The following is a 12,687-nucleotide window of genomic DNA, read 5'->3' on the forward strand; positions in this document are numbered from 1 at the left end:
CTAAAGGTTCACCACCTCTGATTTAAACCCACAGAGGAACATGCAAACACTGTAAATGCTACATTATTTTTCTGTAAAAAAACAACCCCAAACAGAATCATGGACCCTGAATTGCCCCCGTTATGTGATTGATTTGATTTCAAATAGGCCCAACATCTGGGGGTTGTTGGATGCTGTGGGCCTCCCTCTCTGCCAGGCACAGGCAAACTCAGCCCTACAGATGTTTTAGGACTACAACTCCCATCATCCCTGGCAACTGGTCCTGTTAGCTAGGGATGATGGGAGTTGTAGTCCCAAAACATCTGGAGGGCCGAGTTTGCCTATGCCTGCTCTCTGCCATCAGATTTGGAAGGTCTGCATGTCTGAGGATGCTGTGGATCTTGTTTCCTAGACTCCCTTCCATAGTTCTAAAGTACGTCAGCCCTGCAGCTGGCACAGTTAATTCTCTACCAAGTGGGAAAGGAAAAACTGTATCCCACTACCCCCTCACCCACCAATAGGGTTTTGTATTTGGTGCCAGATCCACCTCTGAGTTGTCCTTCCCATTAGGATTGTCATGTTAAATGATGGCATCTGCATTTGGATAGAACAATGGTGCTCATGAAAAATGTATTCTCTGTTTTTAGTTGGTACCTGAATGTGTCCCAGCAGGCAATCTCTTTGCAGAGGCATTCCCTCCTTCATGAGGCAGAAGAATATTTACTCCAAGTCCCCACACTTCCTAAGCACTGCTGCTTTAAAAATAATTAACACCTTTTCAAAAGATCTCCTGCCCAGTTCACCAGGTTCCCTTTTCCAACAAAAGATTTTCAATCAATTAGACTGCAGTCCTGTACATACTTACTTGGAAGTAATTTAATGGGACTTCCTTCTGAGCTCCGTGTGAGGGGATCGCAAATAAGGAGCGGGGCAGAAATTTGTTTCACTATGAAGAAGCTTTTAAATTGCTAAATTGCATGAGCTTGCATAGGCAAAAAGCTCTTCACATGCTAAATTGAAACCAGGGAAAGCCAGGTAATTTAGTCTGTTAAAAGCTGATCAAAAGAAAACATTGTATGCAGTTCTTAAAGGGATAGCAACTCAGTAAGACCACAACTTTGGGGCGGAGCGGAGAGTACATTTCATGGATCTCGCTTAAAATTGCGTATAGTCAAAACACATTGGGTTCAATGGTGGGTAGGATTGCCAAAGTCTTTTTTCCCAGATGCCCATCCCCTTTTTTATTTTTATTTTAAACTTGCCAAGTGCATGAAGCTGAATGAGCACAAGTTAAATGTGCGTAAGGTGCAGGCTTAGTGCTAATTGTGCAAAGAAACCACAATCTCTATGAAGGTCCAGGCTAATTCTCTCACATTTCTGAATGAATCCCAGTTTTACTATCTCATGCACCATTTATCCCCACGATTTGATGTTCCTAAGAACAGTAACTCTGAGATCTACAACACTGTGTCCAGGGAAACTAACATGGTAAGCCACTGATATCTTACTGTTCTTGCTCTTTATATCTGACATTATAGGTCTGTGTGCCTAATATAAACTGCTGATGGGTGGATATTTGATGCATGAACTTAACTGAATCCCATTGGTAGACATACAGGTATAAGTGCCATATATGTGATGTAAAGTACCACTGAACCAACACATTTTTTATGTTGAGAAGAAGGCATTCAGGTATGCTGCAAGGTTTTGTTCCTTGTTGTGAAGTTGGTGAGATGTAGTGGATTATATGGGACAGGCCTCTCCCTCCTTGAAATATCCACACTTCAATTAGATACTGTAAGCCAGGGTTTCCTGGACTTGGGTCTCAGGCTGTTTTTGGAATACAATTCCCATTATCCCTGACCAGTACTCCTGCTAGCTAGGGATGATGGGAATTGTAGTCCAACAACAGATGGAGACCCAAATTTAGGAAACCCTGCTCTAAGCAGTTTGTTGCCTTTAGAAGAAATATAAAGGAGCTATTTTGACAATATAAGTTCCATGAGGAACGGAACTTGCTTCTTTAAAATAGCATATATATTTTGAGGTTTTCAGAACTCAGATGAATTGTGGTAATGAATTGTGTTTTCCCCAAATCCAATTTCATGCATCATGGTGCAGTACTGACCATATAGATTTTAAGATCCTCCAACTTCAGTCCTTTGTCCCACACAAAGAGAGAACTATATTTCTTTAGAAGAATAAGAAGTAACCTAAGAATGCCATGAATACTAACACATGACAATTCATTGAGTGCAAAAGTATAGAAACATCCATCATTCTTACCATAGAAGAGTCTCTGGGGCTCTTCAGTGACTCCACAAGGTAACATGACATCCTGGCTAGAAGAGGATGGGTTGAGGGTTTGAGTTGCCTTATCTTGCTGCTTGGCATGCCTGGTGCCTGGGCCGCAACAGTGTGTAAGTGGGAAGAGCTGGAATCTCCCCAGAAGGCAGTTGTAAGATTTACTCTGTGTGAAAATGCCAGGAAATGTCATCTCATTGGGTTGACTGGCAAGTCCACAGTCTTCAGAGTGGAAGACATCATCCTCCAGCCCATCTAGATTGGAGAAATCCTCCTCCAGGTAGTCAGGGGAATCCATTTCACCTGCAATTTTTTTTTAAAAAAAGAAAATAGATAAAATGCCACTGAATATCCTAGAGAGGATGCATGGTTTTCTTTGCGCCTTCTTCACGAAACAGCCTGTGAATTAGGCTTGGGATAAAAGAGATAAATGATGGAGGCCAACTGGACAGTCTTCCCTCCTTTGCACCCAAAGGTTCAGACTTTTTATGAACTCGGTAGCCACAAGGAGGAAGTCCAAGAAAAGCCTTCCATGATGAATGTTTTAGAATCCAAATACCATGCTAGCTCATCACAACCACATATACATGTATAAAGACCTTCCATACCCAGTGCTTAGATTTCAAAGTCCTCAATAAATCCAGAGGATTCTACAATCACACAAAAATGTTTCAAGGTATTAGTTGGGACTGATGAATGTACCTGAAGAATAGAATTGGGACACCAGGTGCTGGAACCTAATCACAACTAGCAGGATCTACAAAACGCTGGGATTTAGTTGCAATACACTGCTGAAACTCTTGAGGATCAAGTAGGACTGGATGGTGACTGTTTGGTAACCAAGCCAAGAAATCCAAAGCGTGCCCTACGTTGATAAAATATTCCAAACCGAGATCAAAATGGATCTAGAGAACCCTTATAATCCTATAAACACCTGGAGCAGATTGGTCACTGGCAACTCAAACCACCTTAGCCAAAAAGACAAGACAGAAGATGAACTTCTTATTGCCAGCGTAAGGAGATCAAATCAATAGAAGTTCTCAATAAGAGGCTTATAACTGCTTCTTGGTGGGAGACAGCATTACTTCCTTCTTGAGTAACAAGTTGGGAATTGCTGGTGACTGTTCATAACTGCAGCCTCTCCTCCAGGTTTAATGGCATAGCAAGTCTGGGGAAAGGCCACATTTCAACCACAGCGTTGTATCCTTCATGAACTGCTATAAACTATCAAACACTGAACCCCAGAGAAAAACCCCACTGAACCCCCACAGAAAACTTGTAACATACAGACATCACAAAACTACACAATAGCGGTCCTAAGTCTTCCATATACAGCAAGCAATCCCGTAGAACATGATGAATTGTTTTCTCCATCCTACAAACCTCACAACATCCAGAGTACAAGCCACCCCAGAGAGCACAATGCCCCATGAAAATTCTTGAGCCAACTAACTTGTGTGCCATTGTAAAAATACAAAAATCCTCCAATACTGGAGAAAAGGAGAATAACTTCCAACCTACAGAACCCACCTTCCACTGCTTTTGCTGTTCACCTGTGTCCATTTATGTCCAAGATCAATGTCCCTCTATCCCAAAGCCTTCCTAGCCATCTGATCAGCCACCTGATTTCCAAGAACGCCCACACAAGATGGAACCCAACGAAGTGAAGGATGTTGGGTGCTGTTGCCAGTCTGAATGATGTAGTCAACAGAGGAAAAGAGGATGAATGAGGGTCTTGGGGAGGAAGAGGCTTGTTGGGATGTTGCCCAACAGAACTGGCCTTTCAATAATCAGGGAAGAAGTAAGACCAAGCCCCCCTCTCAAAACTTCTGCATCCACCGAAATGCCAGCAGACTGAATAGAGAAATACAGAAGAGCCAACCTGATGCCTGAGTGGTATATTAGAAGTCTTGAGTGTCCCAGCTGCCAGAGAAGACCACCCACCACCTCTGTGCAGTGGACGGAAGTTCAACAACTTGTAATTCTCATTCTTCTGCACAGAAAGATCAAAAGGCACTGAGATGGAAGACAGAGCATTGCCATAAGTCTAAGACAGAAAAAACATAAGGAAAGCTCTGCTGGGATTGTGTCAAAGGCCACCATCATGTTCTGATAGTGACCAGATGGATACCAGTGGTAAGCCCACCAGCAAAACATGAGTGCAACAGTCCCTATTTCCACTTTTGATTTCCAAAAACTGTTATTCAGAGGCATACTGCAACAGAGTAGAACATGGCCTTATCTTCCAAGAAAGGCTCTTCTGATGAATTCCCAAATCCAAATATCTCTCCCTTCTCTGTTAAAACTGAACTGCTCAAAAGAAGTAGTTTTTGGTGACCACCTCGGAAGAAAAGCTGTGGCGAAAAAGAAAAGGCTTCAGTTCCTTTTAGCAGTCCATAAAATGCTTGAACATAAAAAACAGAGATGTCCACGGGCATGCCTTTGGGTCAGAGATTACAAGAGCAGGCAATGTAGTGTTTTTAAAGCTCCTTACAACCAGCAATTAAGTCCCTTGTTATTCCTTTTAAAAGTAGCATAATCTAAACGCATACACACACACACAAATAAATGCCTCCAGACCCTGAACAAGGAAGTGAAATTCAATCTTTGGGTCATTTGTTTTGCAGTGGTTTGTGCAATATAACCTACAATACTTTGATCAAGAGTCTTGGCACAGAGGAGTGTTGCATGCTTCTCCTTGGGAATAAGTCTTACAGAAACCAGAAGGACTTCCAACTGAACCTGCATAGGATTCAGCTGCAAATACAGTCCAATTCCAGATAAGTTTCACTCTGCTGTGAAGCTGTCTTACGTCTGAATGATTCAACCTATGTGATGTATCCTCACTAAACAGAATACTGCTTCTGAATACCAGTTCCTGGAAACCACAGGAGGGGAGAATGCTGTTGAGCTCAGCTCCTGCTTGTGAAAACAGGAAGCTGGACCAGGTAGGATGCTGGCCTGGTCTTCTGATGTTCATATGATCTGGTTTTCATGTCAGCTACGCCCCGCTATTCAGATCCATGCAACAGGCATAGAGTTGTAGTTTAACTAGCAGTAAGAAGAACTTTAAGACAGACCAGAAGGCAGCAACATAAACAAATTGTTTCTGAATTCACTGCAAGAGAAGTAATGTAAATCCAGAGCCTAAGCATAGGATGTCGCCACTGAACTCAATGGAGCTTACTTCAGAGTCAAGATGTGCAAGTTGATACTAGATGGCTTCAATCATAATCACCCTTACCTGGAAATAAGTCCATTGCCACTGAGGTTAATGTGACTTCTATATAGGAATTCATAACACTGGGCTGTTAAGCTCAAAGTTCCAGAACATGCACACACCATATCTAAAGTACAAGAGGAAAGATGAAGATTACAGATTACAAGTAAGTGGAATAGGAGTAAACATTTCCTGAAACAGTAAGAGTAATATCTTGTTGGTCCAGGCTGAGGAGAGGGGGCGGGGGAAGAGTACCACATGCTCTGCTTTTCCTTCTAGTTGCATTGGAAGCTCGCAATACACGTTGCAGAAGAGAATCTTCTCAGCTTTTCCTTCCGCTTCTTGGGAGGTGCCTTCGGTTACATGAATTCAGACAACCTTCCAAGTGAAAAGTCAGCAAGGGGCAAGTGGAAAAGGACAAGTCTTGAAACTGCAAATGGAAGGAGAAGTGGCTGTAAAAGTAAAAAAAGAGGAGAACAGAGCTGGCCATGTTTTGAACAATGGGGCCTGGGGGCAGGAAGGATATTGCTGGCCCTTGCTATCACTCGCGGTACTTCCGACCGGCCCTGCACCCGAGCTCATGACTGAAGCATGGTTATCTAGTAGGGTAGGCCCCAAATCCCCATAAATGTCTCGAGACACCGGCTGCCACTGTAGTCAGGGCCTTATACTATATATTTCACTATAAAAAATGTGCTTGCAGAGATCTATAAAAGTGGTGGAGAACCCGAGGCCCTCCAGAGCTTGTTGCACTACAGCTCCCTTCATCCCTGATGACTGGCCATGTTGGTGGGGGCTGATGGGAATTGCAGCCCAGCACCACCCACCTATGGGCAGCTGTGGGCAGGATTATTGCATTGCAGGGGGTTGGGCTAGATGACCGTTGGGGGCCCTTCCAACTCTACAATTCTGTGATCCTATGAAAACTTCTGGAGAGGCACAGGTTCCCTAGCACTTGTTGAAACATTCAATAAGATTCTATGCACAGCAGATCTCAAAGCCAAAGTGTTCCCTTACAATGCAATCTGATGCACGGTTACCAAGAAGCAAGTTCAGCTGTGTTCCGTGGGGCTCAGTCCAAGAGAAGAGACCATAGGGCTGCCTTTGTGGGGCATTTTGTGCAGTGACCAGGACATTGGGCTTCGCTGAGCATGAAGCTTGGGAGAAACTCTGCACTCTCCTTCAGGCTATCCACCTCACCAGACTGGGAGGCTGACAAGAGAGTCTCTGATCCTTGGAAGAAGGACAGGATGCAAACAAATAAGCTTGGAGAAGGAACAGGTTTTTAAAGGGAGGAAAATCTTTACAGTGGTTATTTAAGGATAAGGAATATAGAGCACAGGCATGGCCTACCCTAGAAATCACTTAGGAGGGCAAGTTGAGGGCACTTGATGCTGTTATATTTATAACGTTATAGAAAATTCCAGCCTGGTCAGCAGCTGGGAGCCCTGCATAAGCTGCTCTACATTTCCTGAAAGAGCTGTCAAAGCATAATAAATAATAATCATATCCCTTTGAAAGAAGGAAGTCAGTTCAGCAAGCAACTTCTAAAAAAAAATAATAATCATGTAAAATTAGAATAGTGCTGCAGTCCTCCCAACTTGGAAACACCTGTTGGGAACTATACAATGCATACATTCTTCCATCTCCCTCCAGCATTCCCTCAGAAAAAAAGAAGCCTCAAACAAAACATTGCAGCCACTTGCCTGCTCTCAAGAGCGAAGAGGAAGGCTATAGGACACACATGCACTGCCAGTTAACCAAAACAAAGCAAGCTGGACTTCACAATTCCCTTTTTAACTCTTCCCTGCACCTTCTGTTCCTTAGAGATTTAAGACTGAAATGCATCAATTCAATTCAGGATGAGGCCAAAAGACATCCTTACAACACACACACACACACACACACACACACACACACGAAAGAAACTCCAAAGTTATTAAGACCATTTGACAAACGCAGTACTTTGCAGAGCACATCTGGTATATAAAGTCATTTGATCCTTTAGTTAAGTATTTGTCTCGCAGCACATTAGTGGCCAAACCACCTAGAGGAAATGACTCCCTTTTTATTAGTAACACAAAGCAAATAAGCAGTTTTTGAAAAATCATTCCTTTTGGCACCTGCCTGATCTGTTGCTTTATGTAAAGAGTTCGAGATCTGTTTACTACGGATGTCTCTCAAGGGAAGGGGCTCAAGTATTTCTATTTCGAGATAGTGAAAGATGAATTGAACTATATTATTTACAGCATGCCAAGAAGCCACAGTGAAGGAAGCGATTAGGAACCACTGAGATGGTTGAACTGTTGGTATCCACTAGTTCACTTAATCTGTCTGAGATAGAAGTTGTCCCAGAACAAAAGTGGCAGTCCTAACAGCTAGCTGACAGGTACAAATCCAACACATTTAAGTTTTCCCTTTGAGTTTCTGACTGCAGAGTAGTTGTTTTAGAGGCACAGAAGCCTTGCCAGAAAAAAAAGTGGCAGCCTTCATCAGAAACTCAGTGATCACTGATACTTTTCATTCTGCTCAACTGTTCAGAGGAATGATGTTATTCCCTGGAAAGTTAGGTGAAAAAGTGGAAGGGGTAAGGCTGCGTGACCTCATGAGATCCCAGTTTTCTGGTGCATGTAAAGAAAAGGTGAAGCAGATATACATTTGCCAACAAACGTTTTTCTTAACTGTAGACGCTGAAATTGTAAAAGTAAGATAACCCCCTCCCCAAAGCACCACCCCCAAACTAATACAGAGATTGTGGGGGGAGGGTGTGCTCCTCTGCTCTACTTATCGGCTCACAGTGCATTGAGATCGCAGAACATTAAGATCCGTATACCTCTAACGAAGCCCTTCAGAGAATTCATTCATTCATTTAATTTTACAGCCCACCTAATCGTGAAGGCTGAAGCCGAGTAACAGTAGGTACTTGGGAAATGCAACAATCCCGTTAAAAGTTGAAATGAAGATCTGATCCAAGGCGACCCATGAGAGCGATGCTTAGTCAGGAGTTAACTCGCCCTTCCCGTCTGTAGGCAACGCCTGTCAAATAATATTACACACCCACAAACATCTATATATCAATGCCTATATACACGCGCGCGACTAATACTAGCACACACACACACACTACTGACCTGCTGCCCTACTTGCGACTCCGCCTGGGCGGGACTGTGGTCGGGGCTTTGCGGCCAGCGAGCGTCTCCTTTAGGCAAGAGGCTCGGGAGCCGCTGCAAGGCGGGATCAGCGAACCCTGAGAAGCGGAACCCTCGCCTGATCTGATCTAATCTGCTGCTGCAACAGCAGCAGCGCCAGCGAGCGCGGCCAGCGGAAAGAGCGGGAGCCGGAAAGTCCCCGGGCTGCAACCTCAGGCGCCGCCGCCGCCGCCGCCAGCCGCACACGGCATTGTTTCCAAAATACACTTGCTTCCTGGCATTACCCAAACAGCTGATGGGAGCCCCGCCCCCGCCGTGACGCGCCCGACGGAGCCGGCCAATGGGGATCCCCGGAGGCGTCCCGGGCTCCCGCGAGCGGCGCTGGGGGCGACACAACGTGGCTGCTTCGCCCAGTGGCGCTCGGCATCTCCACTCACAGCGAGGCGGGACGGGAGAGCGGAGCGGCTTCCAAGCGAACGCCAGCTGCCCCGGGGCTCTCCCCTCTTCGTTCCCGGAAGGCCCCCTTCACACGACCGGACTTTCTCCCCTGGAGATGAGTGAATCGATGTTGTGGGAAACCTGCGCTCCCGGCCCACCCCTGTGCATAGAAGTTGCTTGGACTCTCATTCACTCCCATCATCTCACCTAGAAGGCAAAGTTTGTTCCCGAGTCCGCGATCTGGGACTCGGGCATACTGCTGCTGAACAGGGATGTTCCATTTAGTTGTTACACATCACATGGCTATGTAGATCAGTCCTCCCTAGACTGGGCTCATATTTTTTTAAAAGCCACCAAGATGGCACAGTTCCCAGCGGAGATCCTTTGGAGACTCCATTGCTTACTTCCCTCCATTGTAAAACCTCTGTCCGTTCTTGCCTTTGCTTCCTGTTTTGAAACTGCTTGTAGCTCCACGAGTGGACTTGGCATGTCCTATGACTCTTGGCACCTCACTCCTGTAACTATACATGTATTCCCCAAGACAAATAAAAAGCAAGGGAAGTCATCCTGGTCCATAACGTGGGACAGGAGACAGAATCTTGCTTTCTATTTTCAATGCAAGTGAGAATTTCTTTATTATTCTCTATATTCCCCATAGATTTTGATGTTTGGGGTTTTAAAAGTTTTTATGCCCTGTTTTGATTTAATTTTGTTGGTCTGCTGTGCTGTGTTTTATACTGTATATTGTTTTCTTGAAAGATGTTCATTGTTTTAACAATTTTTATATATGCCGCCTTCAAAACTTCAGTTACAGAGCAGCATAGTAATGATGCTAATTATGAATAACAAGTCAATTAACTCTTGTTTCCCTTTCCATCTGTGTGTGTCGCTTAAGGGTTGGAGAAAGCTCCAGATAACTGCTGGGTTTATACTTTCATAAATGGGGATCAGCCATCATTTGCTTCTTTGTCCCGGCAGTCCTTAGGTGCAACTTGAAACCTGCACAGCACCCAGCAGACATCATTAGATTAGGCTCTATTATATCTCATAGTCTTGGACTAAATGTAAACGTTGTGGCTTCAACATAAAGTCAGCTCCCCCCCCCCCATCTGCTTAATATTCAGGCCGATGAAGAATTCTGGAGAACTCAAAAGCTTGCTCACTAACTTTGTGACACCTTGGTTGCTTGTAACAAAGGTACAGTCCATGACCTGACCGGAAGTATACATTAATAATAATAATAATAATAATAATAATAATAATTATAATTATAATTATAATTATAATTATAATTATAATAGTAATTTATTATTTATACCCTGCCCATCTGGCTGAGTTTCCCCAGCCACTCTGGGCGGCTTCTAATCAAGTATTAAAAACAATACAGCGTTAAATATTAAAAACTTCCCTGAACAGGCCTGCCTTCAGATGTCTTTTAAAGATAGGATAGCTACTTATTTCCTTCACATCTGAAGGGAGGGTGTTCCACAGGGCGGGCACCACTACCGAGAAGGCCCTCTGTCTGGTTCCCTGTAACCTTACTTCTCGCAATGAGGGAACTGCCAGAAGGCCCTCGGCGCTGGATCTCAGTGTCCAGTGGAGGTGTCCGATGGGGGTGGAGACGCTCCTTCAGGTATACAGGACCGAGGCCGTTTAGGGCTTTAAAGGTCAGCACCAAGACTTTGAATTGTGCTCGGAAACGTACTGTATATGTAACTGCACTCATTCCTTGCATTATTGCTACCCTTTTCCTAAGCCTCCCTTCTCCATGTTTCTTCTCCCCATTGACAACATTAGCTGGTGAGCTCCATAGGATATCCAACTTTGCTCATGAAACTCTGTGAAGCACAATGCCCATTGATGCAACACCATGATAGCAGTGTTTATTCAGGAGTAAATCTGACGGGGCTCAGCAAGAGCTAGTCTTAAGTAAGCATCCTTAAGAGGCTTTGGTCAAGGTCTCTGTCCACTTCAATGGGACTTACACCCTTGTAAATGTGATGGGATTTCAGCCAGAGCATATAATCGTCTGCAAGACTACACTTTTCTAAGGCTGGAAACAGATTACAGCTTTTCCATAGAGCTGGAGGTGGTTTGAGAGAGAGACAGGATTACTGCTTGAGATATGCACACTCCTTATCATGTTTGCTTCTGTAAAACAAGCTGTTCAGGTTTCCTGTATCTGTCTTGCCTGCTGATGAGCAGCTGCTGAGATGCATCAGTCCCTGGAAAGTTTGGGCCCACTGGGGGGGGGGGGGGCGGCTGCTCTGCACTGTGCACAGCAACACTTCATCCCCTTCCTACTGTTAACCCTTTAACTCGAGAAGATTGGGGAAGCAAGGAATACAAAGAGCACCTACCACTGCTCCTGATCATTCGCCTTCTTCTCCCTTTGGGATTCTCTACCTGCTTGCTCACCCTGCCTGTGCGCAGTCAGGAGTGGGCTCAGAAGGAAGTAAAGGTAAAGGGACCCCTGACCATTAGGTCCAGTCGTGGCCGACTCTGGGGTTGCGGCGCTCATCTCGCTTTATTGGCCGAGGGAGCTGGCGTACAGCTTCAGGGACATGTGGTCAGCATGACCAAGCTGCTTCTGGCAAACCAGAGCAGCGCACGGAAACGCCATTTACCACCGGAGCAGTACCTATTTATCTACTTGCACTTTGATGTGCTTTCGAACTGCTAGGTTGGCAGGAGCTGGGACCGAACAACGGGAGCTCACCCCGTCATGGGGATTCGAACTGCCGACCTTCTGATCAGCAAGTCCTAGGCTCTGTGGTTTAACCCACAGCGCCACCTGCGTCCTTTCAGAAGGAAGTACCCCAGAACAAATGCAATGGCAAGCCTCTGCTTGCTCACCCTTTCTTTCCCTCTGCGTAGTAATGTAGCGAGGACATTTGCCTAGGGTGCCAAGGGTGCCAATCCGCCATGCAGCAAGGGCAGAAATTAAGTGAGCAGAAGGAACAGCTTAAGTGTTTTTGTTTTGTTTTGTGAAGGCAGCACCACAGAGTCCAACTGTCTCTGCCATTCTGCCCTGAGAGTGTGTTCTTGCTCTGTCACCTCTACCCCAGTTGCTTGCCTTCTCTTAAAGGTTGGGTAGGGCCAGCCCAAGACATTTTGACACCTGAGGCAAGTCACAAAATGGCAAGGGGAGTGACCTACATCAGAAACAAGAGGGAATAAAGATTGACAGTGGGAATGGGATGGGAGGAAACCAGTACAGTGATACCTCTGGTTGCGAACGGTATCCATTCCGGAGGCCCATTCGCAACATGAAAAGAGCACAACCCACAGCAGCGCATCTGCTCATGTGCGGGTTGCGACTTGCTGCTTCTGCGCATGACATCATTTTGCGCTTCTGCGTGAGCGGCAAAATCCAGAAGTAACCCTTTCCGGTACTTCAGAGTCGCCGCGGGATGTGACCTGAAAGAACGTAACATGAAGCGGACGTAACATGAGGTATGACTGTAGTGCCTCTTATTCACTGTGGAGGCAGCATGGGCCAGATCTTCTGCCCCTGTGGATCCTGCCACCTGAGGCAGTCACCTCACCTTGCCTCATGGGCAGGTCAGCCCTGGGTAGGTCAGGTTGAGATAACTA

The 12,687-nt window shown here is 45.3% G+C and overlaps 1 protein-coding gene across 6 annotated transcripts in view; it reads right to left on the reverse strand.

Moving 5' to 3' along the window:
• The window catches only part of BMF (Bcl2 modifying factor), a 79,609-nt gene that overhangs the window by 59,173 nt on the left and 7,749 nt on the right, over positions 1-12,687 (reverse strand). Inside the window, exons 1-3 of one of the 6 annotated variants that reach the window (XM_028722336.2) lie at positions 8,635-8,933; positions 5,528-5,630; positions 2,266-2,586 (exon numbers count right to left, since the gene is read on the reverse strand). In XM_028722336.2, the coding sequence (XP_028578169.2) occupies positions 2,266-2,586; positions 5,528-5,582 (376 nt within the window). In that variant the 5' untranslated portion in view covers positions 5,583-5,630; positions 8,635-8,933. Of the gene's footprint in view, positions 1-2,265; positions 2,587-5,527; positions 5,631-8,634; positions 8,944-12,687 lie in introns of those variants that run through there. The other 5 variants (XM_028722289.2, XM_028722343.2, XM_028722351.2 and 2 more) reach the window with 5 other exon arrangements.

This window comes from Podarcis muralis, chromosome 1 (genome assembly GCF_964188315.1).
Source record: "Podarcis muralis chromosome 1, rPodMur119.hap1.1, whole genome shotgun sequence".
NCBI classification, from domain to species: domain Eukaryota; kingdom Metazoa; phylum Chordata; class Lepidosauria; order Squamata; family Lacertidae; genus Podarcis; species Podarcis muralis.